The 25,447-nt window shown below is 43.8% G+C and overlaps 3 protein-coding genes and 1 long non-coding RNA gene across 6 annotated transcripts in view; 3 read left to right on the top strand and 1 right to left on the bottom strand.

Annotated features, from left to right (window-relative positions):
* Agrp (agouti related neuropeptide) overlaps positions 1-8,950 on the top strand; it is a 38,860-nt gene extending 29,910 nt beyond the window's left edge. For 2 of the 3 annotated variants that reach the window (XM_063277802.1, XM_063277803.1), the window contains exons 2-5: positions 7,919-8,039; positions 8,151-8,283; positions 8,452-8,525; positions 8,708-8,950. In XM_063277802.1, the coding sequence (XP_063133872.1) occupies positions 8,154-8,283; positions 8,452-8,525; positions 8,708-8,893 (390 nt within the window). In that variant the 5' untranslated portion in view covers positions 7,919-8,039; positions 8,151-8,153 and the 3' untranslated portion in view covers positions 8,894-8,950. Of the gene's footprint in view, positions 1-7,351; positions 7,435-7,918; positions 8,040-8,150; positions 8,284-8,451; positions 8,526-8,707 lie in introns of those variants that run through there. The other variant, NM_033650.1, reaches the window with a different exon arrangement.
* LOC120098617 (small nuclear ribonucleoprotein E-like) lies at positions 1,206-5,765 on the bottom strand. The gene has a single exon (XM_063278653.1). The coding sequence runs from the start codon at positions 2,536-2,538 to the stop codon at positions 2,203-2,205; it is 336 nt and encodes a 111-aa protein (XP_063134723.1). The 5' UTR covers positions 2,539-5,765; the 3' UTR covers positions 1,206-2,202.
* A 650-nt stretch (positions 8,951-9,600) lies between the features above and the next one.
* Positions 9,601-25,447, top strand: part of Atp6v0d1 (ATPase H+ transporting V0 subunit D1) — a 43,981-nt gene continuing 28,134 nt past the window's right edge. The window contains exon 1 of the mRNA NM_001011927.1: positions 9,601-9,807. Coding sequence (NP_001011927.1) covers positions 9,678-9,807 — 130 coding nt within the window. The 5' untranslated portion in view covers positions 9,601-9,677. The remainder of the gene's footprint in view (positions 9,808-25,447) is intronic.
* LOC134483348 (uncharacterized) lies at positions 9,815-24,159 on the top strand. Its single transcript, XR_010060207.1, has 2 exons — positions 9,815-21,030; positions 23,894-24,159. It is a non-coding gene; the product is annotated as an uncharacterized LOC134483348 (long non-coding RNA).

Below are 25,447 nucleotides of genomic sequence, written 5' to 3'. Positions count from 1 at the left end.
GATGGTTGTGAGCCACCAAGTGGTTGCTGGGAATTGAACTCAGGACCTCTGGAAGAGCAGTCAGTGCTCTTAACCACTGAGCCCTCTCTCCAGCCCCAGCGGTGTCCTTTTATAGATTACAAAATGTAGAGTGGTCATCTGGGACCACCCACTTCTGTTCAGCCCCTAATAAAACATTTAGAAAACAAAACCAAAAGCTGAGTATGGTGGCACACATCTAGAATGCCAGCACTTGGGAGGCTGAGGATGGAGGATGCTGCAAGTTTGAGGTCAGCCTGGGCTACATAATGAGTTCTAGGCCAGCCTAAAGTACAGTGTACTACCCTGTATCAAAAACAACAACCTCGGAGAAATGGTAGTAGTCAAAGTGCTTCTGCACTATACTAAAATATTGAAGCAGGATATTTATGGGAAAATAAGTTTAGCTGGGAATAATGGTGCAGCTATAATCTCAGTACTTGGGAGGTGGAGGCAGGAGGATCAGGAGTGGCTACCTGAGATCTGGTAGTTGATGGCTACGGGTTATTTCTCTTCAGGGTGTCACATGCAGGCTGGCAGCACTAATTGGATTCTGAGTTATTTTTAAAAAATTGTTTGAGGGGGACTTCTTAGGAAGGATCCAGTGGAGTGCCAAGGGGGAATAATGGTGGATATGACCAAGACACATTGTATAGATGTATGAAACTCTCAAAAAATAAATAAAAATTCTATTAAAAAGCAGAAGTCGGGTTGGGGATTTAGCTCAGTGGCAAGAGCGCAAGTGCAAGGGCCCTGGGTTCGGTCCCCAGCTCCGAAAAAAAGAAAAGAAAAAAATAAATAAAAAACAGAAGTCTGGGCTGCCCAGATGGCTCAGAGGTTAAGAGGTCCTGCTCTTCCAGAGGTCAGCAACCACATGGTGGCTCATGATTATTTATAATGGGATCTGGTGCCCTCTTCTGGCCGGCAGGGAGAACACTGTATACATAAGTCTTAAAAACAAAAACCACCATCAACAACAACAACAACAACAACAACAACAACAACAACACCCCAAAAGTTTTATTTAGCTTACAGTTTTTTCTTTTTCTTTTTTTCGGAGCTGGGGACCGAACCCAGGGCCTTGTGTTTGCTAGGCAAGCGCTCTACCACTGAGCTAAATCCCCAGCCCCTAGCTTACAGTTTTAAAGGCTGAAGAATTCACGTGGCAAATCACAGACCCGGCAAGAGTCCAGTGGCAGATGGCGGGAGTGTGAACTGGGCCACAACTTCACCTCTTCAATAGGCAGTAGAGAGCTGGATGGAGTCGGGCTCTTGCTCCTTTTATAAGAACTCTGGCGGGCTGGGGATTTAGCTCAGTGGTAGAGCGCTTACCTAGGAAGCGCAAGGCCCTGGGTTCGGTCCCCAGCTCCGGAAAAAAAAGAACCAAAAAAAAAAAAAAAAAAAAAAAAAAAAAAGAACTCTGGCAAGAGCTTACAGGGTCCCAGAAGGTAGTTCCTTAATGACCTAAAGGCCAACTTGGTTCTGCTAAAGGTTCTACCACCTCTCAGTACTGCCCCCAGGGGTTAGCCTTTAATCACAAGAACCGGAGCACTAAGGAAAGCAGGACTTGTTAGAAACATAGTCCTGCTTTCTTTATTAATTATGCTTTCCTTATTAATATTCCAATATTAATGAATCAAAATTAAATTGAGGCTGGGTGTGGTGACATACACCTTTTATCACCGCTCTTGGGAGGCTGAGGGGCAGCAGATCTCTGCGAGTTCAAGGCTAACCAGAGCTATATAGTAAGGCCCTGTCTCAAATAAATAAATAAATAGAGCCAGTTGTGGTGGTGCACACCTTTAATTCTAGCACTTAGGAAGCAGAGGCAGAAGAATCTCTGCAAGTTCAGGGCCAACCTGGTCTACATAGCGAGTTCCAGGACATCCAGGGCTACAAGAAGACCCTGTCTCCAGATAAATAAATATAAATAAAATTGTGTTAAATCAAAGATTGCTTATTCGCAAAAATCAATATAGGTAGAGAGCTTGGGGAGGTGTCTCAATGGTTAGAGCATTTGCAGAACAAGTGTGAGGATCAGAGGTTTTTTTTTTTTAACAAAAACAATATCACATTTATCGTTACCTAATGATAATGTGCAAGTAAAACAAGATGTCCCCAGCAGATGACACCTTTAAAAGACACCTGAACCCCCTTTTCGACTTCTCCCATGCTTGACCACTGCTAGTTGGAAACACTTTGGAGCAGAGCGATATTATCTCCTTTTAGCATGATCTGACCCAGTTGTTTTCCTGACTTTGTTTTAGAATGAATTTCTTCTGTATCATCTAATACAAGGTTCATGTATTCATCAAAGCCAATAATACAACCCTCTATCCACATATTCACTTGTTCATACAGCCACACCTGAATTCGAGATCTATTTTGCAAGTATCTGATGATAAGGCTGCTGGGCTGCACCATCACCTTCTGCACCTTCTGGCCCTGGCTGCAGTATGCCATGGTGGAAGTCACAAAGACCACACGAATAGGAAGCGGACCAGAGTTTAGATGCCTCATTAATGCCCTGTTCTTTTTTTTTTTTTTTTTTTTTTTTTTTTTGGTTCTTTTTTTTCGGAGCTGGGGACCGAACCCAGGGCCTTGCGCTTCCTAGGCAAGCGCTCTACCACTGAGCTAAATCCCCAACCCCAATGCCCTGTTCTAATGACAGCCCACCTGTAATTTTAGTGCCTGGAAGGCAGAGACATGGGATCTGCATAGCAAGCTGGCTAGCCCAGCTAGTGTGTGGGTGAGCTCTCCGATCAGTTGAGAACCTCTGCCACAATGAATAAGGTGCAGAGTGTTCAAGGAGGAGTTCAACCTGGAGCCTCCATGGGCACATTCACTCCTGCACACACAGGAATATCTGTCTGTCTGTCTGTCTGTCTATCCATCTACCCATCTTCTCATCTATCTATCTATCTATCTATCTATCTATCTATCTATCTATCTAATAACATATAGATATATGTATACATAGAGAATGATGACAAGAAACTCAAGCGATGTTTAGGATACACTGGAAGGCAAAGGGGATTGGAGTGAGAAAGGGTGTAAACATGTTTATTTCATCCTCTTGACTCATGCTTATGGGTGAGATGAGTCATATTGGGGTCTCTGGCAGGTTGTCTGAGCCCATGCACATTCCCAGGATTGTACGATATGGTGATGGCTATAGATGTTTGCTGACGATTCACTAGCTGAACCTTGGAGGACAGCTGGTTTTTCAGTTTCAGTTGAAAGAAAGCCAACTGTCTGTTTATTGGGCTGGGCCTTTGGTCAGGAGCCAGGTTTGAAGCAGAGAACATTTAGCAGTGCCACCTAGATTGAGTGGCAAAGTGTGTCAGTTATGAATCCGAGGGACTTATCCTGTCCAGACACTCCTCAACTCCTACTCATGTTTCCTGACCAAAGAAAGGTCCCTCCCCTAGGAAGTCTTTCCTAACCAACACCTTGCCCACTGTCAGCTGAGGGGGTGCCCTAACTGGCCCAATAGGCCCTCGAAGAATTCTTGTATCAAGGAACTTAGCATGCTGAAGTTTGTTTTGAGAGAAGTTCTATGTAGTCATGACTGTCCTGGAGCCTAACAGAGATCTGCCTGCCTCTGCCTCCTGTGTTCTGGAGTTACAGGCACACTCTGGCTTTAGCTGCTTTAAAAAAACCCAGCATTTTATAATGTAGCCCAGGCTGGTCTCTAAATCATGACCCCACTCCCACTTGCTGGGGTGATAGGCATATGCCACCATGCATGACTTATGTCAGTGATTTTTAAAAATTTGACATGGCTAGTGAAACATTTCTTTTTTTTTTTCCCCTAGGCAAGCGCTCTACCACTGAGCTAAATCCCCAACCCCTAGTGAAACATTTCTATTCTGTTCCCTCATGTTCCATTTTATACAGTCACTTTTTCTGAATATAGTCACTTTTTTATATTATCTTTCTGGTCTTTTTGTTCCTTTTATAAGAGGTTTTCTTTTATATTTTTCTTTGTTCCTTTTATAAGAGGTTTTCTTTTAGTTTTTATGCTGGTGTTTCACTTGCAAATATGCCTGTGTGAGGGTGTCAGATCCCCTGGAACTGGAGTTACAGACAGTTGTGATCTGCCATGTGAGTGCTGTGAACTGAACCCAAGTCCTCTGGAAGGGCAGCCAGATGGACGAGCAGTTAAGAAGCTCTTAGCTGCTGAGCCATCGCTTCAGCCCCCTTATTTATTTTTTTAATGTGAGACTGTTTCTCAGTAAGGCAAAGCATCCAGATACATAAAACAAAAATCTTTAGCCTGGTGTTGGTGGTGTATGCCTTTAATTCCAGCACTAGGGAGGCAGAAGCAGGCAGATCTTTGAGTTTGAGGCCAGCCTGGTCTACAGAGTGAGTTCCAGGACTGCCAGGGCTACTAAGAGAAACCCTGTCCTGAAAAATAATAAACAAAGTGAAAGTCCATAAACAATTAGGTAAGTTTGTGGAGATGACCAAGCCTCATAAATTAGAAGATACGAGTATCTATCTAAATTTTCTATATTTCATTTTTCAAATTTTTATTTGTTGTTAATATATAGTTTTCTCTTGTTGTTTTTGGAGTCCTTTACTATAAAGGAAATTCTTTTGTCTGGTGACAAACAACCACCGTGATGATTATCCTGGATCTCCCCATTATATAAATTCTATTTCTTTTTTTTTTCTTTTTTTCGGAGCTGGGGACCGAATCCAGGGCCTTGCGCTTGCTAAGCAAGCGCTCTACCACTGAGCTAAATCCCCAACCCCATGAATTCTATTTCTTGAGACAATTCCTTCTGTATTTCTGTGCTGTCTGTTGGATGGTGATGAATCAGCAGACCTGTCACTGACTTCCTTTAGAATGCTGTGAACTCAGAATGAGATGGTAGTCCTCCTGAGGCTTTGAGGTTAGGATTGTCTCTTCTGCCAGAGAACCTTATTAAATGTAGCATGTGGCTTTACCTAAATGTCTCTGCTGGACACCCTCTTACTGTCTTTCACCCTTGTCACTGTATTTTGGGTTGAGTTTCTTGACTATCTCTCCCATTGGACTTGTCCAGGATCATGAATTTCTCCTATAAGCACCATGGCCATTGTTCCATTGCCCAGTGCACATTGTGCACAAACAACCAGCTGAAGACAGCTGACCTTCAGGGTAGGAGGAGACCCCACTGGAGACATGAAGACCTGTTCTGAGGATAGATGGTAAATAGGTATGGCCAAGTGCCCAGAGCTTGTCTCAGCAATCTTCCTAAGGGTTGGGAGTACAGTGTTCATCAGCTTGCTGGGGCACCTTCCCAGTTCACAAGCTGCCCCTGCTTACCTTTTCAGCCAGAATATCCAGTAATGGAGGATAAAAAATGATCTTAGAAAAGTTCCTCATGTACCCTTCATGGACTGCTGTTCCTGAGCTCCTAGTGACACAGCTAGGATATAGCCTAATTTCTTTTCCCTGTTACTCTAGAGAAGACAAAAGTCCTGAAGGGGCATCAAACTTTCAGATCCACTTTCAAACAGGTCACAATGCCAGGTCTACTCAGTGACAGCCTCATCAAACTGTCTATACTAATCTCAGGGGTGGAAAGAAAAGACCCTTGTTCCCTTGCTGTCCTAAAGGAGAGTTTGAGGACTACTCCCCTACAGGGGCTTTCCCCAGCTCCTCTACCTGGGAAGTAGACAGTAGACTCTGAGTTCTGAGGACTTGAGGACTGTATCCCAAGTCACCTGCAGGAGAACGAAATGCCAGCCTGACTCCACAAACAAGTGTTTGAGCCCGACCCCAGACACCAGTATTTGACAGAGCCTGACCCCAGACACCAGTATTTGACAGAGCCTGACCCCAGATACCAGTATTTGACAGAGCCTGACCCCAGATACCAGTACTTGACAGAGCCTGACCCCAGATACCAGTACTTGACAGAGCCTGACCCCAGATACCAGTATTTGACAGAGCCTGACCCCAGATACCAGTATTTGACAGAGCCTGACTCCAGACACCAGTACTTGACAGAGCCTGACCCCAGATACCAGTATTTGACAGAGCCTGACCCCAGATACCAGTATTTGACAGAGCCTGACCCCAGATACCAGTACTTGACAGAGCCTGACTCCAGACACCAGTATTTGACAGAGCCTGACTCCAGACACCAGTACTTGACAGAGCCTGACCCCAGATACCAGTACTTGACAGAGCCTGACCCCAGATACCAGTATTTGACAGAGCCTGACCCCAGATACCAGTACTTGACAGAGCCTGACCCCAGATACCAGTATTTGACAGAGCCTGACCCCAGATACCAGTATTTGACAGAGCCTGACCCCAGACACCAGTATTTGACAGAGCCTGACTCCAGATACCAGTATTTGACAGAGCCTGACCCCAGATACCAGTATTTGACAGAGCCTGACCCCAGATACCAGTACTTGACAGAGCCTGACCCCAGATACCAGTACTTGACAGAGCCTGACTCCAGACACCAGTATTTGACAGAGCCTGACCCCAGATACCAGTACTTGACAGAGCCTGACCCCAGATACCAGTACTTGACAGAGCCTGACCCCAGATACCAGTATTTGACAGAGCCTGACCCCAGATACCAGTACTTGACAGAGCCTGACTCCAGACACCAGTTCCTCAGCAGAGCACCTTCTTCCCATGAAGCTTGAACCCAGCCATTGATGTGGACTCTAGAGAAGGCCACCAGAGGGCAATCTGCTTTTTTCATTCTTGGAAGGAGGATTTCCTCAGGCAACCACCTCATCAGAAGAGTCAGTGTGGACAAGGCTGAATATCTGACAGCTCTTTCATTTTTTCTTATTGCCTTGTGCACTGGGGGTGTATTCCTTCTCCAAATGAGCATGTGTATGATTTTTTTTAGAAAGGCCAGTAAAGAGGGGTTGGAGAGTTGTCTCAGAGGTTAAGAACATTTGTTGCTTTTTTCAGAGGACTCAGATTCAGTTCCTAGCACCTAAATGGTGGTTCACAATCATTTGTAACTCTAGTTATAGGAGGCCCAAAAGCCTTCTTTTGACCTTCTTGGGTACTGGACATGTACTTGGTGTACATACACACATGCAGGCAAAAACAACAAAAAACTCACTGTCATGGTGGATGCCTTTAATCCCAGCACTTAGGAGGTAGAGTCAGGTGGATTTCTCTAAGTTGGAGGGGAGCCTGGTCTTACAAAATAAGACCCTATCATAAAAAAAAGCCAAGGGGGTCTGTTATACCCACAAATGGGCAGTCCTCACCATGTCCTCACGCTGATGAGGCCAGGTGTAGGCAGAGACCTGACAACACAAGGCAGAAGGGAGCAGCCATTAACACTAATGAAGCAGGCAGCCTGAAAGCTTTTTACTCTGAAGCTGAATGCCCACCCTGGGAACAGTGTGTTCTGCTCTCATGGTTTCCAGGAACCCAAGGTAGAAAGGGGGCTTGGGGATGGGAATAAGAGTAGGGGTCTTAAAGAAGGGAAAGAGGAGGGAGAGCCAGGAGGGCTTGGTTTCGTCTGTAAGGGCTTTTTTGATCTCTCTTCCAAAGATACCTTGGGTCTAGTTTTTCACTTCACTGCTGCCTGGTGACATTCACTGACCCTCTTTGGTGCCCTTGACCAAAGTTCCTGGAAGCAAAGGAAATAACATGTCCTAGGGAGACTAAGTGAACATCTGTGGGGGCAGAAATTAAATTAAGATCAGAGGGCCGCCTGCCTTATTATTGCTAATGGTTCTAGCCTGACCCATCCCTAGGTTCTGCTCTTATGGAAATTTTGGGGTGTGGACACCCTATCTTGTTCCGAAAGTTTAATTGGTTCCTGGCTGTCTCATGTCAAATTGGAGATGTTCTAATAGAACACCCAAAAGTTCAGGTTCTAGGGAGAAAGCCTGAATTGTGACTCTTATTTTCCAGGGAGGCCCCTCATGCCCTAGCTACAGGAAGTAGTCACGTGTGGGCCCTTTATTAGACCCTGCCATATAAGCTCAGGGCACAAGTGGCCAGGAACTCCTTAGGCAAGGATCAACAAGCAAAGGTAAGCACAAAGACTGCGCCGGAACTTTCTGGGAACATCTCTCTCAGCATTGGTAGGGTACTCTAAGGATGAGGAGAGACTAAATGGTTTTTTTTTTTCCTGCTGAGTCAGGCCATGCTGACTGCAATGTTGCTGAGCTGTGTCCTGCTGCTGGCACTGCCTCCCACATTGGGGGTCCATATGGGCGTGGCACCACTGAAGGGCATCAGAAGGTCTGACCAGGCCCTGTTCCCAGAGTTCTCAGGTGAGTATGGTCAGGTTGGGAATGTGTGGGGCAAACACAATTGCTGGCCACAGATCTGCCTGCCCAGGCTAAACCCTCCTTCCCTAGTCCCAAGCTTAACCTTGGAGGTGGGTACGGGGGGTGGGGTGGGGGGGGAGGTGGGTGTGGCCCTCACATCTTCTGTCCCAGGTCTAAGTCTGAAGAAGACAGCAGCAGACCGAGCAGAAGATGTTCTGCTGCAGAAGGCAGAAGCTTTGGCAGAGGTAACTCCTTAGGGAAAGGGATAAAGTAGAAGGTAGGGAGCATCAGATGCCATCATCTATCCCCACTCCCGGACTACCCAACCTGGGCAGAACTGCAGACCATCCCTGACCCACACTCCACTGCCATCCTATTGGGATCGGGATTCGAGAGTTTCCTGAACCTTACTCCCTTACGAACGCAGGTGCTAGATCCACAGAACCGCGAGTCTCGTTCTCCGCGTCGCTGTGTAAGGCTGCACGAGTCCTGCTTGGGACAACAGGTACCTTGCTGCGACCTGTGCGCCACGTGCTACTGCCGCTTCTTCAATACCTTTTGCTACTGCCGCAAGCTAGGTACTGGCACCACGAACCTCTGCAGCCGCCCCTAGCCAACGGATGTTGGGCAAAGGCAGGGGACGCGAATAAACGATGGGACTAACTCTAAAGCTGTGGTTATTTCAAATGTGACTGTGAAAGGGTTGTTGGGCTCACCAAAGTGGGGGGGGGGCGTCGTCGTCATGCTGCAATTACACATACCATAACCTCAGGGTCTAGGCTACCGCATCATCTTTGTCATATAATGAACGATTTTAAGACACCAGGCCCTTTTGGGGAAAGCAGGAGGTCGCAAGTCGGTCCTAGAGAACTAGTGCAACCGGGTGTAAAGTCTTAACTAGAGGAAAAACATTTGGCTCCAAAACCCTCCCCCACTCTCCCTGGACCTCGGTTTCCGTCTAGTAGGAGATAGTCTCCACAGCATAAGGAACAGCATACATGCTCGGTTTTATCCGGTTGGCCCTAACGGAGCCAGACAGAAGCGCCTAACCCGGGAAAACTAAACTGAGGGTCCCGTTCGAATCCTGAGGGTATTAGCACCACCACGCGGTCGATTTCCAACATCGACATTACTTTGCTCTCGATTAGGCGCTGAAGGCTCACCTTTCTCTAGTGCGCAGGCGCTCGGAGGGCGGTCACTCCAGAGGAACGCATGCGCGCCAGGGGGCCCGGAAGCTGGATACATTTAAGAGCCAGCCCCATTGTGGTCACGTGAGATGCAGTGCGTCACCTGACGCACTTGACAGCCTGCTGCGGGTGCCGCGTCAGCTGATCCCCCGAGTCGAGTTGCGTGCGGGCAGATCGGGGCTATCTGGTCCCGCCGCCCCCGCCGCAGCCATGTCGTTCTTCCCGGAGCTTTATTTCAACGTGGACAATGGCTACTTGGAGGGATTAGTGCGCGGCCTGAAGGCCGGGGTGCTCAGCCAGGCGGACTACCTCAACCTGGTGCAGTGCGAGACGCTCGAGGGTGAGCCACGGGTCCGGGCTGTCTGAGGGGGCCTTGAAAGGCCCGAATGTAGGCCGCCCTGAGCCGGGAAGCCGGAAACGGCGGGTCTTGGGCCTGCGAGGCCTCTGGGAATCCATCGTGGGCATGTCAGAAAGGAGTCTACCTATAGCTGCGGCTCTGCTCGGGGCCCAGACGTAAACAAGACTTTAAGAACCGCAGTGGTTTGCCTCTGCTTGGGTTGCCTCTAACATCATTGAGCTAGTCCTGTAATTTAGAAGGACGGGTCCCTGAGGATTGGTTAGCAGGTGGGAGGTGTGCGCCTTCAAGCTTCTTCACCCTGGCCCAACCCTAGGTCAGTTGAGTGGCAGTGCATAGGGAAGTTAGGTGGAGAAGCTTCTCTCCTCCCCCAAGGTCTTTAGAATCATTGTGTCTTGATGTTGTCTGAGGGTTGAGTCTTCCTGGGGAATTGCTAAGCCAGTTTAGCGAGAGGTTCCTCCCAGCTCTGAACCGCTGTCTGTGTGTGTAGTGTTTGGGAAAGCAAGAAGTGGCTCTGTAAATCTGAAGTTCACGTACAAGTATATGACCCCAACCCGCCTTCACCCCCACTAGCGAGAGGCAGTGCCTGTTGGGGTTACACAAGAGTGACAGAAGCTGAGTTCCCCTTTCTTTTTTTTCTTTTTTTTTTTTCTTTTTTCTTTTTTGGAGCTGAGGACCGAACCCAGGGCCTTGTGCTTGCTAGGCAAGCGCTCTACCACTGAGCTAAATCCCCAACCCCTAGATCCCCTTTCTTAACACACAAATCTAAAGCAGCAGTTTCCAACTTGTGGGTCGCAATCCCTCTGAGGTTCATATGGGTCGTCAAAGACCTTCGAAAAACACAGATATTTATGGCTAATAACTAGCAAAATTACAGTTATGAAGCAGCAATGAAAATAATTTTATAGTTGGGGGTCACCACAGCATGAGATGTTTTAAAGGGTTGCAGCTTTAGGAAGGTTGAGAACCACTGATCTGAAGTGAGATGATTCTCAAGCTCAATTGTAGCAGATGTTCTAAGCTAGAGATGTCCCTAATTCAGGCCCTTTAACCAGATGGTAGTGAAGGATAGGAACATGAATTCCCATCTCTGAATCCTAAAGGATTCCTTTGAAGAAAGGTACTTGTAGCTGGAAGAGGCTGGGTGATTCACCCAATGTAGAAATTACTTCGGAGGTTAAGTTGAGCTCATGCAGTTATTGTTTACCTTGAAAAATGGCCCCCTAAGTGAAAAATAACGTTAAAATAGGAAACTTATTAAAATTAAAGAGCAGTTGTGGATTTTATGATTTTAACGTTAACCTGCAAGAAAAATTGTTCACCTTTATTATTTGAGTGGAAGCGAGGAAGGAGTGGTTCAAGATGCTGGGTTGTGGGATCCAGCCCCAAACCTTAGAAGAGAAGTAGGCTGCCTGGGGCAGGGCTTAACAAGTAGTTGGCACTTAATGTGAGTTCTGTGGATTGACTGGAACTTGAGGAAGATTTTTTTTCCTGTTACAAAGATGTTTAGTTTTTTTTTTTGAGGAAGAGCCTTATTTAGATAAATCTAAAGGTGAACACTGTTACCTCTTCTGGCTTCTGGCTTTTCTTACTCCAGCTCTGCCTGCTCCCCTGTAGGATTTTCGGGAGCCTGTGTTTCTGTCTTTGCAGCAGACACCCTATCATTGATAAAAATCATACTAGGATATTCTTCCTGATGAACTGTTTAGCAGTGAGCTCCCCTGTGGAATGCCATCCAGATCTTTCCATTAGCATTATGGATTCCTTGCTCTTTTACACATACTCTTCTCCTTTACACACAGTGTACCCCAGCACTTGGTGCTCAGAGGTAATAGGACTTCAGAGTCAAACAAACATGGGCTTCAATCTCACCCTGTCAGTTACTGGGTTATTGTTGGCAAATTGTTTAATGTCCTTAGATATGGACTTTTTCATTGGCCATATAAGCACCATCTGTCTCATAAAGACTGTGAGATGGCCACAATGCTACTTTGTGTGAAACACTTAGCCCAGCATGAAGAAAGAACCCAGTAAGAACTAAAGATAAGACCAGCATCCAGTAATTGTTAGTTTAATTTGTCTGTCACTTGACTTACTTTTCTCTCTGCTTCCTTCTTCACTCATTAAGCACTGCCCCACCACCACCTCTTTCCTCCCACTGAGTTAAGCATTATAGACACTTGGCAAGTGGTTTAACCTCTGGACTGTAGCCACAGCCTTTTTGTTTTGAGACAGGATTTTTTCAGTTACACTTGCTGGCCTGTACTCTGTAGCTTAGGCTGGCTTTGATATTGTGGTCCTCCTTTTAGCTTCCTAAATAGCTGAAATTGTTTTTGTACTTTTGTGTTTATTTTAAATGATAATGTGCATATGTATGAGTGGACATGTGCATATGAGTTGGGGTGCCTTTGGAGACCATAGCAGAAGTTGTGTCCCCTGGAGCTGGAGTAACAGATGTCTGAACCATGTGGGTTTGGGAATTGAACCTAGGTCCTCTGGAAGACCAGCCAGTGCTCTTAACTGCTACAGTATCTCTCCAGCCCCTATTCATTCATCCTATCTATCTATCTATCTATCTATCTATCTATCTATCTATCTAATCAACCAAATCAATCAATCAATCTAATCTATCTAATCAATCAAATCTATCTATCTATCATCTATCTATCTATCTATCTATCTATCTATCTATCTATCTAAATATTATCTATCTCTGTTTGTTGGGGCAATTTGCCAACACTTTGTAGCCAAGGTTGGCTTTGAATTTACGATATATCCCTGGCTTGTCAAGAATTAGCAAAGTCAAAAAAAAAAAAAAAAGAATTAGCAAAGTCTTCCTAAATGCTGGGTTTACAGGTGTGAGTTCCATACCTGACAGCCAACTTCCTCTTTGAAAAGATGGCCATGGTTGACTAGAATGTTGTCTCCTCCATTCAATCATAACTCTATGGTATTTGTCAGTGATATTTTTCTAGAAATTTCCTGACATATGTTTTGGATCCCAGTTCTTTGTATGCTGGAGATATTCAGGACTTTTATGGACAGAACATTATCAGAAGCAGGAAAGAAGGCCATCGAGGTAGCTCAGCACTTGCTGCCAAGCCAGATGACCTGAATTTAGTCCTTCGGATTCACATAAAAGGAGGAGAAAATCCAGCTCCCACAGAGTGTCCTCTGACCTTCACAGAGTGGTGCTTTTTATTTGTTTGTTTTATTTTGAGACATGGTTTCTCTGTGTATCCCTGGTTGTTCTGGAACTCCCTCTGTAGATCAGTCTAGCCTTGAACTCAGAGATCTGTCTGTCTCTACCTCTCAAGTGCCAGGATTAAAGACCTGGCTACCACTGCCAGGCTCAGGGTGGTGCTTTTAAAATCAGGAGAGGCTAGAGAGATAGTTCAGCAGTTAAGAGCATTGGCTGTTCTTCGAGAGGACCCAGGTTAAATTTCTAACACCCTCATGGCTCACTAGAGTTTGTAACTCCAGTTTCCACTGGATCCAACACCCTCTTCCGGCCTCCGTGGGCATTGTATCTACATGGTACACAAACATACATGCAAGCAAACACCCGCACACATAAAATAACATGAAAAAAAATAGAAAAGCAGGAAACAGTTACCCAAACCTCCTTTGCACAAAGGTTTGCTTTCTATGCTTTTGAAGGTGATACTAAAAGCCTGGGCTTCAGACTGCTATTGCTAGATTTTTCATCTGCAAATATCTCAATAATTCTGAAAAAGTTCATGACATTAAAATGGAATAAAATTATTATTATTTTAAAAAGTAATAAAGACTGGAGAGATGACTCGAGTGGATATAGTTTGTCCAGCAAATGCAAAGACTGCACCCACATAAAGTGTAATTCCAAGGCTCAGGAAGTAAAGACAGTGTCTTAAGGCAAAGGAGACTTGAGGTCAGTGAGAGACCCTGTCTCAGAAATAAATTGGAGAGTGGTAAGACACCTGACATCAAGGCTGGTCTCCATTTGTACTCTCACACACTTATGCATACATGTAGCATTTGTACCATATAAATTAAACAAACCAGTAATTGGCAAAGGCCTGCACTCCCAGTATTTGAGAGACTGGTGGTGAGGACAGCCTGGGCAGCATACTGAGACCCTGTCTCAAAAACAAAAGTGAGAGAGGAAATAAGAAGGTAAACTTAGTTAGTGGAGTGCTTGCCTATTATCTATAAAGTCTTTAGTTCACAGCTCTGCAAAACTGGGCTTAATGGCTCACCTCTATAATTGCAGCACTCTAGAGGTAGAGACAGGAAAATCAGAAATTCAAGATCACCATCTGCTATGTAGGTTGTTTAAGACCATCCTGGAATACATAAGACACTGCATAAAAACACGCAAACAAAAGAAAACACCCATAATAGTTTAATATAATCAAATATGTATTTAGTGGTCAGCATCCACATGGGAGCTCACAGGCATTTGCAATTCCAGTGCCAGGGAATCTGAACCCCTCTTCTGGCCTCTGAGGGTACCAGTCATGCATGTGCTTCACAGACACATATGCAGGCAAAATATATGCACATAAAATAAAGTAATAAAAAGTTTTTTAAAAGATTAAAAAATTAAAGAAAATTTAAAATGTATGTACTTAGTATTAGGTTTATGATTGCTTCTAGTTTTTATTATTTATTTATTTATTTATTTATTTATTTATGAATGGCTTTTTGAGACAGGGTTTCTATATATAACAGCCCTGGCTGACCTGAAACTCTTTTTGTATACCAGCCTGGCCTCAGAACTCAAAGGTCCTTCTACTTCTGCCTCCAGAGTGCTGGGATTGAAGTTGTGGGTCACCATGCCTAGCTAAAAGTTCTAAAAGTTTAATCAGGATACACACACACACACACACACACACACACACACACACACACACACTCTCACACTTCAGTCCTGATGCTCTCAAGAATTTTAGGGGGTGTTATCTGTATGATGTATGTGTATGAGGTACAGGTACACTCAGCCATATGCTTATGTGGAAGTCTCTCTGATGATAACCTTCAGGAGTTGGTTTTCTCTTTCCACCTTGAAATCTGGGTTTGTTTAACAAATGTCTTTACTCACTGAACTCTCTCAAATTGTTTTTAGGGTGGTGATTTGCTTCTTCTTTTTTTCCCCCAAGACAGGGTTTCTCTGTGCAGCCCCAGCTGTCCTGGAACTTGTCCTGTGGATCAGGCTAGCCTTGAACTCACAGAAATCCTCCTGCCTCTGCCCTGCAACTGCTAGGATTAAAGGTGTGTGCTGCCACTGCCAAGTGGTGATTTGTCTTGTTGATCCAGTTGGGGTATTATAATCCCTGACTATCCTGGAACTCCCTATGTAGCCCAGACTGGCTACAGATTGATCTCTCTCATCCCAGTTTAATGTTGAGAGCTGTGAGCTACCATGTCTGGCTCAAATATTTTAAGATTTATTTATTTTATGTATGTGAGTGTACTGTTGTTCTCTTCAGACAACAGATACCAGAAAGGGTCATTTGATCCCATTACAAATGGTTGTGAGCCACCATGTGGTTGCTGGGAATTGAACTCAGGACCTCTGGAAGAGCTGTCAGTGCTCTTAACTGCTGAGCCATCTCTCCAGCCACTCAAATATTTTAGTATATTATCTGTCTCTAGTCTTTCTAATTTAATGAAGAGGTTGAACCAATTAAAGCCAATGGTTAATAGGCTTTCCATCTATCTCAATTTTGCTCATTGTACTTCAGCTATATATGTTTGCCTGCCCCTTGAATTTATTTAAAAAAAAAGAAAAAAATATTATCATTATCATTATCATCATCATTATCGTTATTATTATTATTATTATTATTATTATTATAATCAAGGGAGGAGAGATTACTGTGACTAAGAGCACAAGTCACTCTTCTCAGCACTGGAGTTTAATTCCCAGCACCCACATCAGGCAGTTGCCAAGTGTTCTTAACTCTCATTCCAAGGAGAGTTCTTTTGATCTCTTCAGGGACTGAATTCACATGTATAAACCTTCACAGAGACACACATATATACACAAATTTTATGTGTGTGGGTATTTTACCTGCATGTCTGTGTACCACAAGCATTCCCACAGATGCCAGAAGAGGGTGTTTGATCCCCTGGAACTGGAGTTACAGATGGTTTCAAGCCACTACGTGTGTTCTGAGAATCAAACCTCCATCCTCTGGAAGAACAACTAGTGCTCCTAACTGCTAAGGCCAATTTTCTAGCCCCTGTCCTTTGTTTTTCTTTTCTTTTTTGGGGAGTGGGGTGGGGAGAAAGTGGGAATGGATACTGGAGATTGAACCTAGAGCCTTGGGCATGCAAAGCTGGCACTCTACCATTGAGCCACATCTTTAGCCTTTTTCTTTCTCTTTCTTTTTGCCCCGTAAATCAATAGTTAGATCTAGATGTTTGATTAGGTTCTGATTCTGACTGCATTCCTTTTGGTTTTTATGGTTTTTGCTTGTTTATTTATTTTGATGCAAAGTCTTACTATATAATGACAACAAGGTTGTTCTTGGACTTGTAAATCATAATTGTCTTTCCTTAGCCTCATAAGTATTGGGATTGTAGGAACAGAACACCATGATTTATAGATCTATATCTGTATGTGTCTGTATAATTACATATGTATGTGTAATTTGTGTTTTTATTCTTTCTCTTTTGAGGCAGGGTGTTGGTATGGAGCCATGGTTGGCCTGGAACTTGTGTAGACCAGACTGGCCTTGAACTTACATAGGTCTGCCTGTTCCTGCTTTCTGAGTGCTGGGATTAGAGATATGCACCACTGCACCTGGACTTGCACTTCCATTAGGAAACCCCCAATGCCTAGTTATTCCTCTTTTGTGACATAAGAAATCATTGGCATTTATTTACCAAAACCATTATTTTATTAAGGGCTGCAAGATGGAAATTGTGTTAGATGGTATCCCTTTTCAAGCAGGTGTGAGGACCTGAGTTTGAGTCTCTAGAACCCACATAAAGCCAGGTATGTTAATATATGTCTATAATCTCAGCATTCCTATGGGGTAAAGTTGTCCACTGACCCCTGGGGTATACACAAAAGCCTGACAGTTTAAATGAGGAAGGGTTTTGGGCTCATGGCTTCAGAAGCCTCAGTGCATTTTAAATTGGCTCCATTGTTTCTGGGCCTGTGCCGAGGAAAGTCATTAAAGATGGAGAATTAGTGCTGCTTACCTCATGGTGGTCAGGAAGCAAAGGCAATCAAGACGGTAAAGCTTTCAAAGATACTACAACCTCATTGACCTACTTCTTTCAGATAGTTCCCTCTTCTTAAGCTTCTACCACCACCAAAACACCTCTGCTAGCTAGGGATGGTTATCAGTTCCTGAGCCTGTGAGAGGATAGTTCATATTCAAAGAGTAACTGATACTCTCTGTTTTTACTACAATTGCTTGCATGAATAGTTCTATGCCTGAGAACATTTGTTTGTTTGAATATTTGAATGTTTGAATGTTTATAGGCTGGAGAGATGGCTCAGTGGTTAAGAGTACTGATTGCAGGGGCTGGGGATTTAGCTCAGTGGTAGAGCGCTTACCTAGGAAGCGCAAGGCCCTGGGTTCGGTCCCCAGCTCCGAAAAAAAGAAAAAAAGAACCAAAAAAAAAAAAAAAAAAAGAGTACTGATTGCTCTTCCAGAGGTCCTGAGTTCAAATCCCAGCAACCACATGGTAGTTCACAACCATCTGTAATGAGATCTGATGCCCTCTTCTGGTGTGTCTGAAGACAACCACAGTGTACTTATATATAATAAATAAATAAATCTAAAAAAAAAGTTTATATAGCCCTGGCTGTCCTGGAACTATCTTTGTAGACCAGTCTGACCTCAAACTCAAAAGATTTTCTTACTTCTTCCTCCTGCATGATGGGATTAAAGGTGAGCCCCACCACTCTTGGTATTGGGAGCTTTTAATTATCAACTATTTGGTTACTCAGAAATAAAGTTTATACTATATAGGAGACAGTAGGTCCCACGTTCACTAGCTTTTAAAATAATGAATTCTTGGGCTGGAAATGTAATTAAATTGGTAGTGATTGCCTAGAATATACAAGATCCTGGATTTGATTCCCAGGATCACAAAATCAGGATATGGTGATATGTATATGCAGAGGTAAAGGCAGGAAAATCAGAAGTTCTAGATCACCCTTAGTTATGTAGTGAGTTCAATTCCAGTGTAGGATCTTTGAGACCCTTTCTCAGTAATGATTGAATGAATGGATGAATGGATGAACGATGAGTCCTTGAGCCTTACTCAAAGATACTAATGAGGTTTGTTTGTCATAACACTAATGAGGGACTTAGAAGACTGCTCAGTTGGTAAAAGTGCTTGCCACATGTGTTGGCTAGTTTTTATGTCAACTTGACATAAGCTAGGGTCATGAGAGAGGAGGGAGCCTCAATTAAGAAGATGCCTCCATAAGATCAGGCTGCAGGCAACAAGCTTATAGGGCATTTTCTTTGATTGATGTTGGAGGGCCCAGTCCATTGTGGGTGGAGCTACCTCTGGGCTAGTGTTCCTAAGCTCTGTAAGAAAGCAGGGTGAGCAAGCCAGGGAGAGCAAGCCAGTAAACAGGACTCCTTCATGGTTTCTGCCTCCAGGTTCCTACCCTGTCTGACTTCCTTTGTTGATGAACAGTGATGTGGAAGCATAATCCAAATAAACCCTTTCCTCTCCAGGTTGCCGTGGCTATGATGTCTTATCACAGCAGTAGGAACCCTGAGACACCAGAAAGCATGAATACCTGATTTCAGCTTCCCAGCATCCATTTAAAAGCAGGACTCACAGTGCATATCTGTAACCCCAGTGCTTGTGGGACATGTAGGAGACAGGTGGACCCTGGTGCTTGTTGGCCAGTGAGAGTATCAAAATATAAGAAGGAACAGGGTGGTGGTGGCCCATGCCTTTAGTCTCACTACTAGGAAGGCAGAGGCAGGCAGATCTTTGAGTTTTAGGCCAGTCTATAGAGTGAATTTCAGGCCAACTGTGGCTACACAGAGAAAACTCTATCTCAAAAAACCAACCAAACAAACAAACAAAACCAAACTAAAAAACGATGGAGAGTGATGGAGAGTGTCTGAGGAAGATAATTGACATTGACCTCTGGTTTCCATATGTATACATATCTGCATGCACACTACATGCATATAAACACATTAATGGATCTTATTTCTTAAGCTTAGATGTATCAGACTAATATTGTCTTTTGCTTAGTAGGAGTTTATTTGGCTTGGCTGCCGTGTGTGTGTGTGTGTGTGTGTGTGTGTGTGTGTGTGTGTGTGTGTGTGTAGCTATATGGCATGTGTGAGTTATGAATATTTTTGCTCACCTGTGCATGCATGGAACCAGAGGTCAACTCAGGTATCACCCTCTGTCACTCTCTGTCTTATGTTTTTGTGAGGCAGGAGCTTTCATTGAACATGGAACTTGCCATTTCATCTATACTGGCACTGGCTGGATAGAGAGCACCGGGGTTCACTGCTCTCTGCCCATTTCTCCAGCTGGGTTTACAGGTGTGTAATATCATGCCATGGTTTTATGTGCATGCTGGGGGTCTGAAATATAGCTCAGGCTGGCCTCAACCCGTGATCCTAGAACTCTAGGCTGGGCTAGTGAGCAGTTTTATAAAACTGAAGGTACAAATGTTGATATTGTCTTCCATTAGTCACAAGTTATTTGGTGTTGATGAATTGTTTGGAAGGCTAGGAATGTGGCTGGAAAGTTAGACAGAGATCAACTCTTGAAAGATTGCAAAATCCAGAGGGCTTTTCCTTGAGTTTGGAGTATGGAACTTGACTTTTAGAGGTAACTGCAATTGGAAAGTAGGTTTGTGATAGAGACTGCTTTTAAAGATACATTTCATTATTTTATGTGTATGAGGGTTTTACTTAAATGTATGTCTGTATACCATGTGCATATCTGGTGCCTTTAGAGGTTAGAAGATGATGTTGGGTCCTCTAGAGGAGTTACAGTGGTTATGATCTGCTGTGTGGGTGCTGGGAATTGAACCTGGGTTTTCTTCAAGAGCAAGTGCTCTTAACTTCTGAGCCTACTCTACAGCCTCAGTCTGTAGGTTCTTATAGGCATCTGATAAGAGGTGATGACAACTTGTGACACCAGGGGAGGTGATCATGGCTCTTCAGTATGTTTGTGAATTACTAATGTGGAGCTAGTTGCTGAGTGACTAGTCGAGTGTTCTCACTGTCATTCTTTCTTTAGTTACTAGGAAGCAGGTGTCATGGTGGGGTCTTGAATGAGTGGTACAAAACTATCACATAGGCTTCACCTAGGGCAGGTGTGCCCAAGATGCCAAAATTCAAAACAGCATTTAGTATTCGGTAGGCACAGGGTACTTGTGGGGAAGGGATAAATATGTGAGTGAATTTCTTTTTAGGGTGGTAAAAATGTCCTAAAATTGTGATGAGTTTTGAAATAGGTATATTCAGTACTGAAATTTACTGAAAACTGCTCAGGCTATGGAAGAGATGTGGACAGCGGAGGGAGGGGACATGCCTTTTATTTCACCCTAGCAATTGTGATACTGAGGTAGGAAGATGAGTTCAAGGACAGCTTTGGCTCATAAGGAGACCTTGTCTTGAACAAAACCAAAACTACAAAACCAAAATAACTTCTTTTTGTTTGCTTGGTTTGTTTTGGTTTTTGAGATAATATTTAGCCCTGGCTGTCCTGGAACTCTCTCTGTAGACCAGGCTGGCTTTGAACTCGAATTCACCTGCCTCTATCTCCCAGGTGCTGAGATTAAAGGTGTACACCACCATGCTTAGCAATTTCTTTATATCATTTTGTGTGAAAATATTTATGTGTTCCATAGTTCCTTTGTTTTGCCAAAGGAGACTAAACAGAATTTAGAATTTAGAAATAAGTATAGCTTAAACTAGCTCACTTCTAAATCCATCAGAATTAGATATGATCCAAAGGTAGAGATGTCACAGTTCTAACAATCTAGTGATCACAATAGAGGTGGGACATTGGAGAAATGTTTGCGGAAGGCAGTAACCTATGGACATTCTGCACTATGGAGGGAAGGGAATAAACATGAGTCAGTGAATGATTGAGCCTCAAACATACCTCAAGTTTTTCCTTCTTTTATTTAAGGATCTGTATTGTCCCAATTGCCTTGGTCAATGACCTCACTATATGAAGAGACACTGGTGGCCAAGGATCAAAAAGCTGGTATGGATCATTGATGGCTGTGTCTGCTGCTTGTTGCTGTTTCTGCTTAAGAGAATGAGACCTCTAAATTGGGGATAGAGGTTACAGGAAGGCAGAAAGCAGCTGTGAGCCATCAGGAACTTGATCCCTTTCTGGACGAAGCAGGGGGGAGTTGTGGAGGAGGTAGGGATTAGTTGTATGATATAAACAGAAACCTGCTTTGGAGCTCTGGATTTTCAGGAGTCAACTATGGGCTGGTGGTTTTGGGTGACATGACACTTAAGGAGATGAAGGACTGGGTCAGAGATCTGAAAAGGGATAAAATCTACTTTCTATTAGATATCGGGGAAGAGGTGCTGGAAGTTGGGTGTCTGACTTCAGGAAAGACTTGGGTGAGCCCTGGAGCTATTTTTAAGGTGAAGGAACCCTGAGGGGAAGACAGGCTTAAGCGTGGCTAGAATGATAGAAGAGGTGTTCCCTCTTAGATGTGTGAGGGAGGAGTCCAATAGGCATGTGGGGAAGTAGCACTAAATTAAATCACTAGTCTGGAAGTCATCAGAACACTGACTGGAAGGAGATAGATGTGCTCAGCCACCTCTAGGCTTGCAGCCAGGGCACCCTGCCTTAGAAGCCCAGGCCTGCCCATGCATTTGCTAGATGACTAAAGAATGGTGACTGTGGGCTGAATGTGTACAATGTAGCCTAACAAGGACATCTGGCATGCAGCCTAATTTAGCAAGTAAGGCAGAGAGAGAAACACGCTGGAGTTCCCCTTTCCCTCTAGATTGCTGACATCTCTCAGTGTGGTTGGTTTTGTTTCTCTAATACATGTGAACACACACACACACACACACACACACACACACACACACACACACAGTTTGTGTGTTTGTTTTGTTCTGTTTTTTGGTTTTTCTAGATAAGATTTCTCTGTGTAGCTAAGGCTATCCTGAAACTCACTCTTTAGACCAGGCTGGCCTTGAACTTAAGAGATCCACCTGCCTGTGCAGTGCTGGTATTGAATGCATGTATCACTGCCTGGTCACACACAGCTTTTGTTGTTGGTTATTTTTGGATTTTGAGATGGTCTGTTCTCTCTATGTAGCCGAGGCTGGCCTTTAGTTTGCTATATAGACTAGGATGACTTTGAACTTCTGATCCTTCTGCCTTTATCTTCCAGGTATTTAAATTCCAGATGTGTATCACCAAGTCTGGTAGGCAGAATGTCACCTTGTCAAAACATTGCCTGTATATGTACTGTAAGACCTTGTGACCCCATTTATAGGATTAAATCTTATAGCTGAGCATACGGTAGCAAGCACAGAGCAACCTTGTTATTAAGAGAGGCTACTGAAACCAGTGATCTATTCATTAGTGTGGTTGACGTGGTTAGATAACCCATGCAGTGCCCTTACAGTGAAACACTAGAGGAAGCTTTCTAAGTGCTGATTTAGAAATATATTGTTAGGGGCAAAGTTGTAAGCCATTGAGCATGGCATGATCCCACTGTAGTCAAACACTGAAAGGTATGTACCTGAACAAGCATTTGGAAGCAAAGGCCCTACACTGTCCAGAGTTATAACCTCTGGCAGAGAGATTAGAGAGGCTAGGAGGGAAGAAAGTTTTCAATGCCTAATTTATATTTTCTTCCACTGTTTGAATTTAAGAATGAAAAACTTAGAACAGAGATAGAAAGATGGATCAGTGATTAAGAACACTAGCTTTTCTAGAGGACCCAGGTTCAATTCCCAGTACCCATATGGCAACTCAACAAATGTTTTGTAACTCCAGTCCCAGGGGATTCCCTTACCCAACAAGCACAAGGGAGGTACATAATACATAGACAGACTTGTAGATAAAACACCCCTATATGTAAAGTATAAATAAATAAATAAATATTGAAAAAACCAAAATATTGAAAAAGTGTCTAGTAAAGACACTTGAGAAAATTAGAGCATCGAGGTACTGACATTCTGTAGTCATCCAAACTATGACTTGTGCTGATGAGCTTGGGGCATATCTCTTCTAGACTTTGGTTCACAGCAGCATTATAGGGCTAGTTTGAGGCTGAGGTTGGTCCTGTCAAGCCTTTTTTCTTTTTCTGATACCTGAAGTATCAGAATCTAGGGAATATTTGAGGGCGTAGTCTTAGACTCCTCATGAATCCCAGGCTAGAGTCTCAGGGTCCCTGCCCAGATATAGCTGCCCTGGGCAAGTTCCTTCTTGTCTATCCATTTTCTCTTTCTTTTGCTGCTCCTTCTCCATCCCTATTCCTGATTTCCCTTCAGATTACATTTTGCTAGTATATATTTTCATTTGATTTTATCTGGGAAGCTGTTTATGGTCTGCTGTGAAATACAGGCTGTGCTCCAGGAGGACACGTCAGGACTGGCTCTGCTAGGTGATAGTACACTGTTCTTGGATTTACTCAGCAATTTCTTGGTCCTGGTTTGTGATGTGGAACCAGTACCTAAAATCTTGTCTGGGATTTTTAAGGTAGCTACCTAAAATAGGCAAATGCTAGTTATTCAGCAGCCCGTAGACTAGGGCTTTCTAGACTAAGGCAGAGAGGGAAATACCTCAGCACCTTATTATTTTTCTGTTTGTTTTTTGAAGCAAGGTCTCACTTTGTAGACAGGGCTGGACTTAGAGTGGCAGTGATTCTCCCGAGTACTGGGTTTACAGGGATAAACCACCATGAACTGTTGTTGATACCTTATTTTAAATGTTCTTGAATAGAGTGCATTTGATAACAATAGTCTACCTTTCCTGGTTTCCTTGTTTTGTTTTTATTTTTAGACAAGGTCTCACTAAGTAGCTCCAAAGCCTTCTAAGTACTGGGATTGTAGGCATTTGCTATGAAGTTTTGTCTCCGCTTTCTTAGGTGGTGATATCAAACAGCAACGTGTCTCCTGCATAAGAGCAAGTAGACATGAGATGAAGAACTGAACCATCATCCCTGAGGGCTGAGAGCTGTCTCTAATGGCTTTGTCTTTAGTCCCCTGTCACCTCTTCTGTTGATGGAGGGTACCTGCTGCAGCATCCTGGTTCATTCAGCTTACAGCTCAAACAACCAACTATAATCCAGCTCATATAAGGGCCTACATAAAGGACAAACAGATACAAAGAAATGCTATAATAGACCCTCTGGTAAGTCACCTGTGCCTGCTTAGGTTCAGGGCTAGAAGAATTCTGAATACTAGAATTTCTCGAGTTCTTCATCAGGCTAGGTTATATGATGCTGAGCCTCTGTAAAGTGACACAGGAATCACTCACTTGCAAATTGTTGCTTTTTAAAGATTTAACTGTGCATCTCTAACCAGCATGGATGTTCAATAGACATTTTTTTGTGACTGGACGAGTGATAATAGGCCCATAATGATCTTAGCAGAATACTAAGATTTTGAATCTAGGGGAGAGAAAGCTAAGGCCACATGCTGAAGGGGTCACAGTGTTACAGATCCTATTTCTGAGTAATAAGTGGCAGGAGAGACAAAACAATTCTGAGGGTTAAAGGGAATTCAAGTTTTGGAAGGGTCTAACTGGGCTAGAAAACAAGAGTGTAGCAGACTGAGGGTACCCAAGCTTCCCTCTACATCCTGTTAACCTGTCCCTTAGAAAACTGTCTATGCCGATGTAAGACCAGTTTCTCATGTCAGACTCATACCACCCTCATATGAATTTTGGCTTTTCCAGACACATGTCTACTTCTGATCTAAATTTTCATTGTTTTTTAATTCATTCACTCCTTTATTAATTTTTATGTGTTTTGCTGTTTTGCCTACATGCCTGTCTGTGTACTACCTCAGGTGTGGTTGGTGGTTCAGGAGGCCAGAAAAGGGAGGGCATCAGATCCCCTGGAACTAGAGTTGTAGATGCTTGTGAACTCCATGTGGGTGCTGGGATTCAATTCCACTGAAAGAACATCCAGAGTTCTTAACTGCTAAGCTATCTTTCTAGCCTCTTTTTATTTATTTTCTTAAAAGTGTGTATGAACGTTTTACATGTATGTATGTATGTATGCATGTATGTACATGTGTGCATCATGTACATGTTTGGTCAGAAGAGAGCATTGGATGCCATTGAACATTGTGGATGATTGTAACCCATCATGTAGGTGCTGGGAATTGAATTTGGGTCCTCCGTAAGTTCAAGCGCCTTAAACTGGTCTCCAACCCCCTAAATTTCCATTTTTTTTTTTTTTTTTTGGTTCTTTTTTTTTGGAGCTGGGGACCGAACCCAGGGCCTTGCCCTTCCTAGGCAAGCGCTCTACCACTGAGCTAAATCCGCAACCCCTAAATTTCCATTTTTTATGACACAGGTTTTCACCTCTCTGAAGGTGTCAGCAGGTTCACACCTGCAGGGGCTGATGGCTGGGGGAGATGGAGGCCAAGAGTCTGAGACATGATGAAATTGGAAGGATGTGTTGAGTGGGAAC

The sequence above is a fragment of the Rattus norvegicus genome, chromosome 19 (genome assembly GCF_036323735.1).
Source record: "Rattus norvegicus strain BN/NHsdMcwi chromosome 19, GRCr8, whole genome shotgun sequence".
Taxonomy (NCBI): Eukaryota; Metazoa; Chordata; class Mammalia; order Rodentia; family Muridae; genus Rattus; species Rattus norvegicus.
This window is presented reverse-complemented; position numbering and strand designations above follow the sequence as displayed.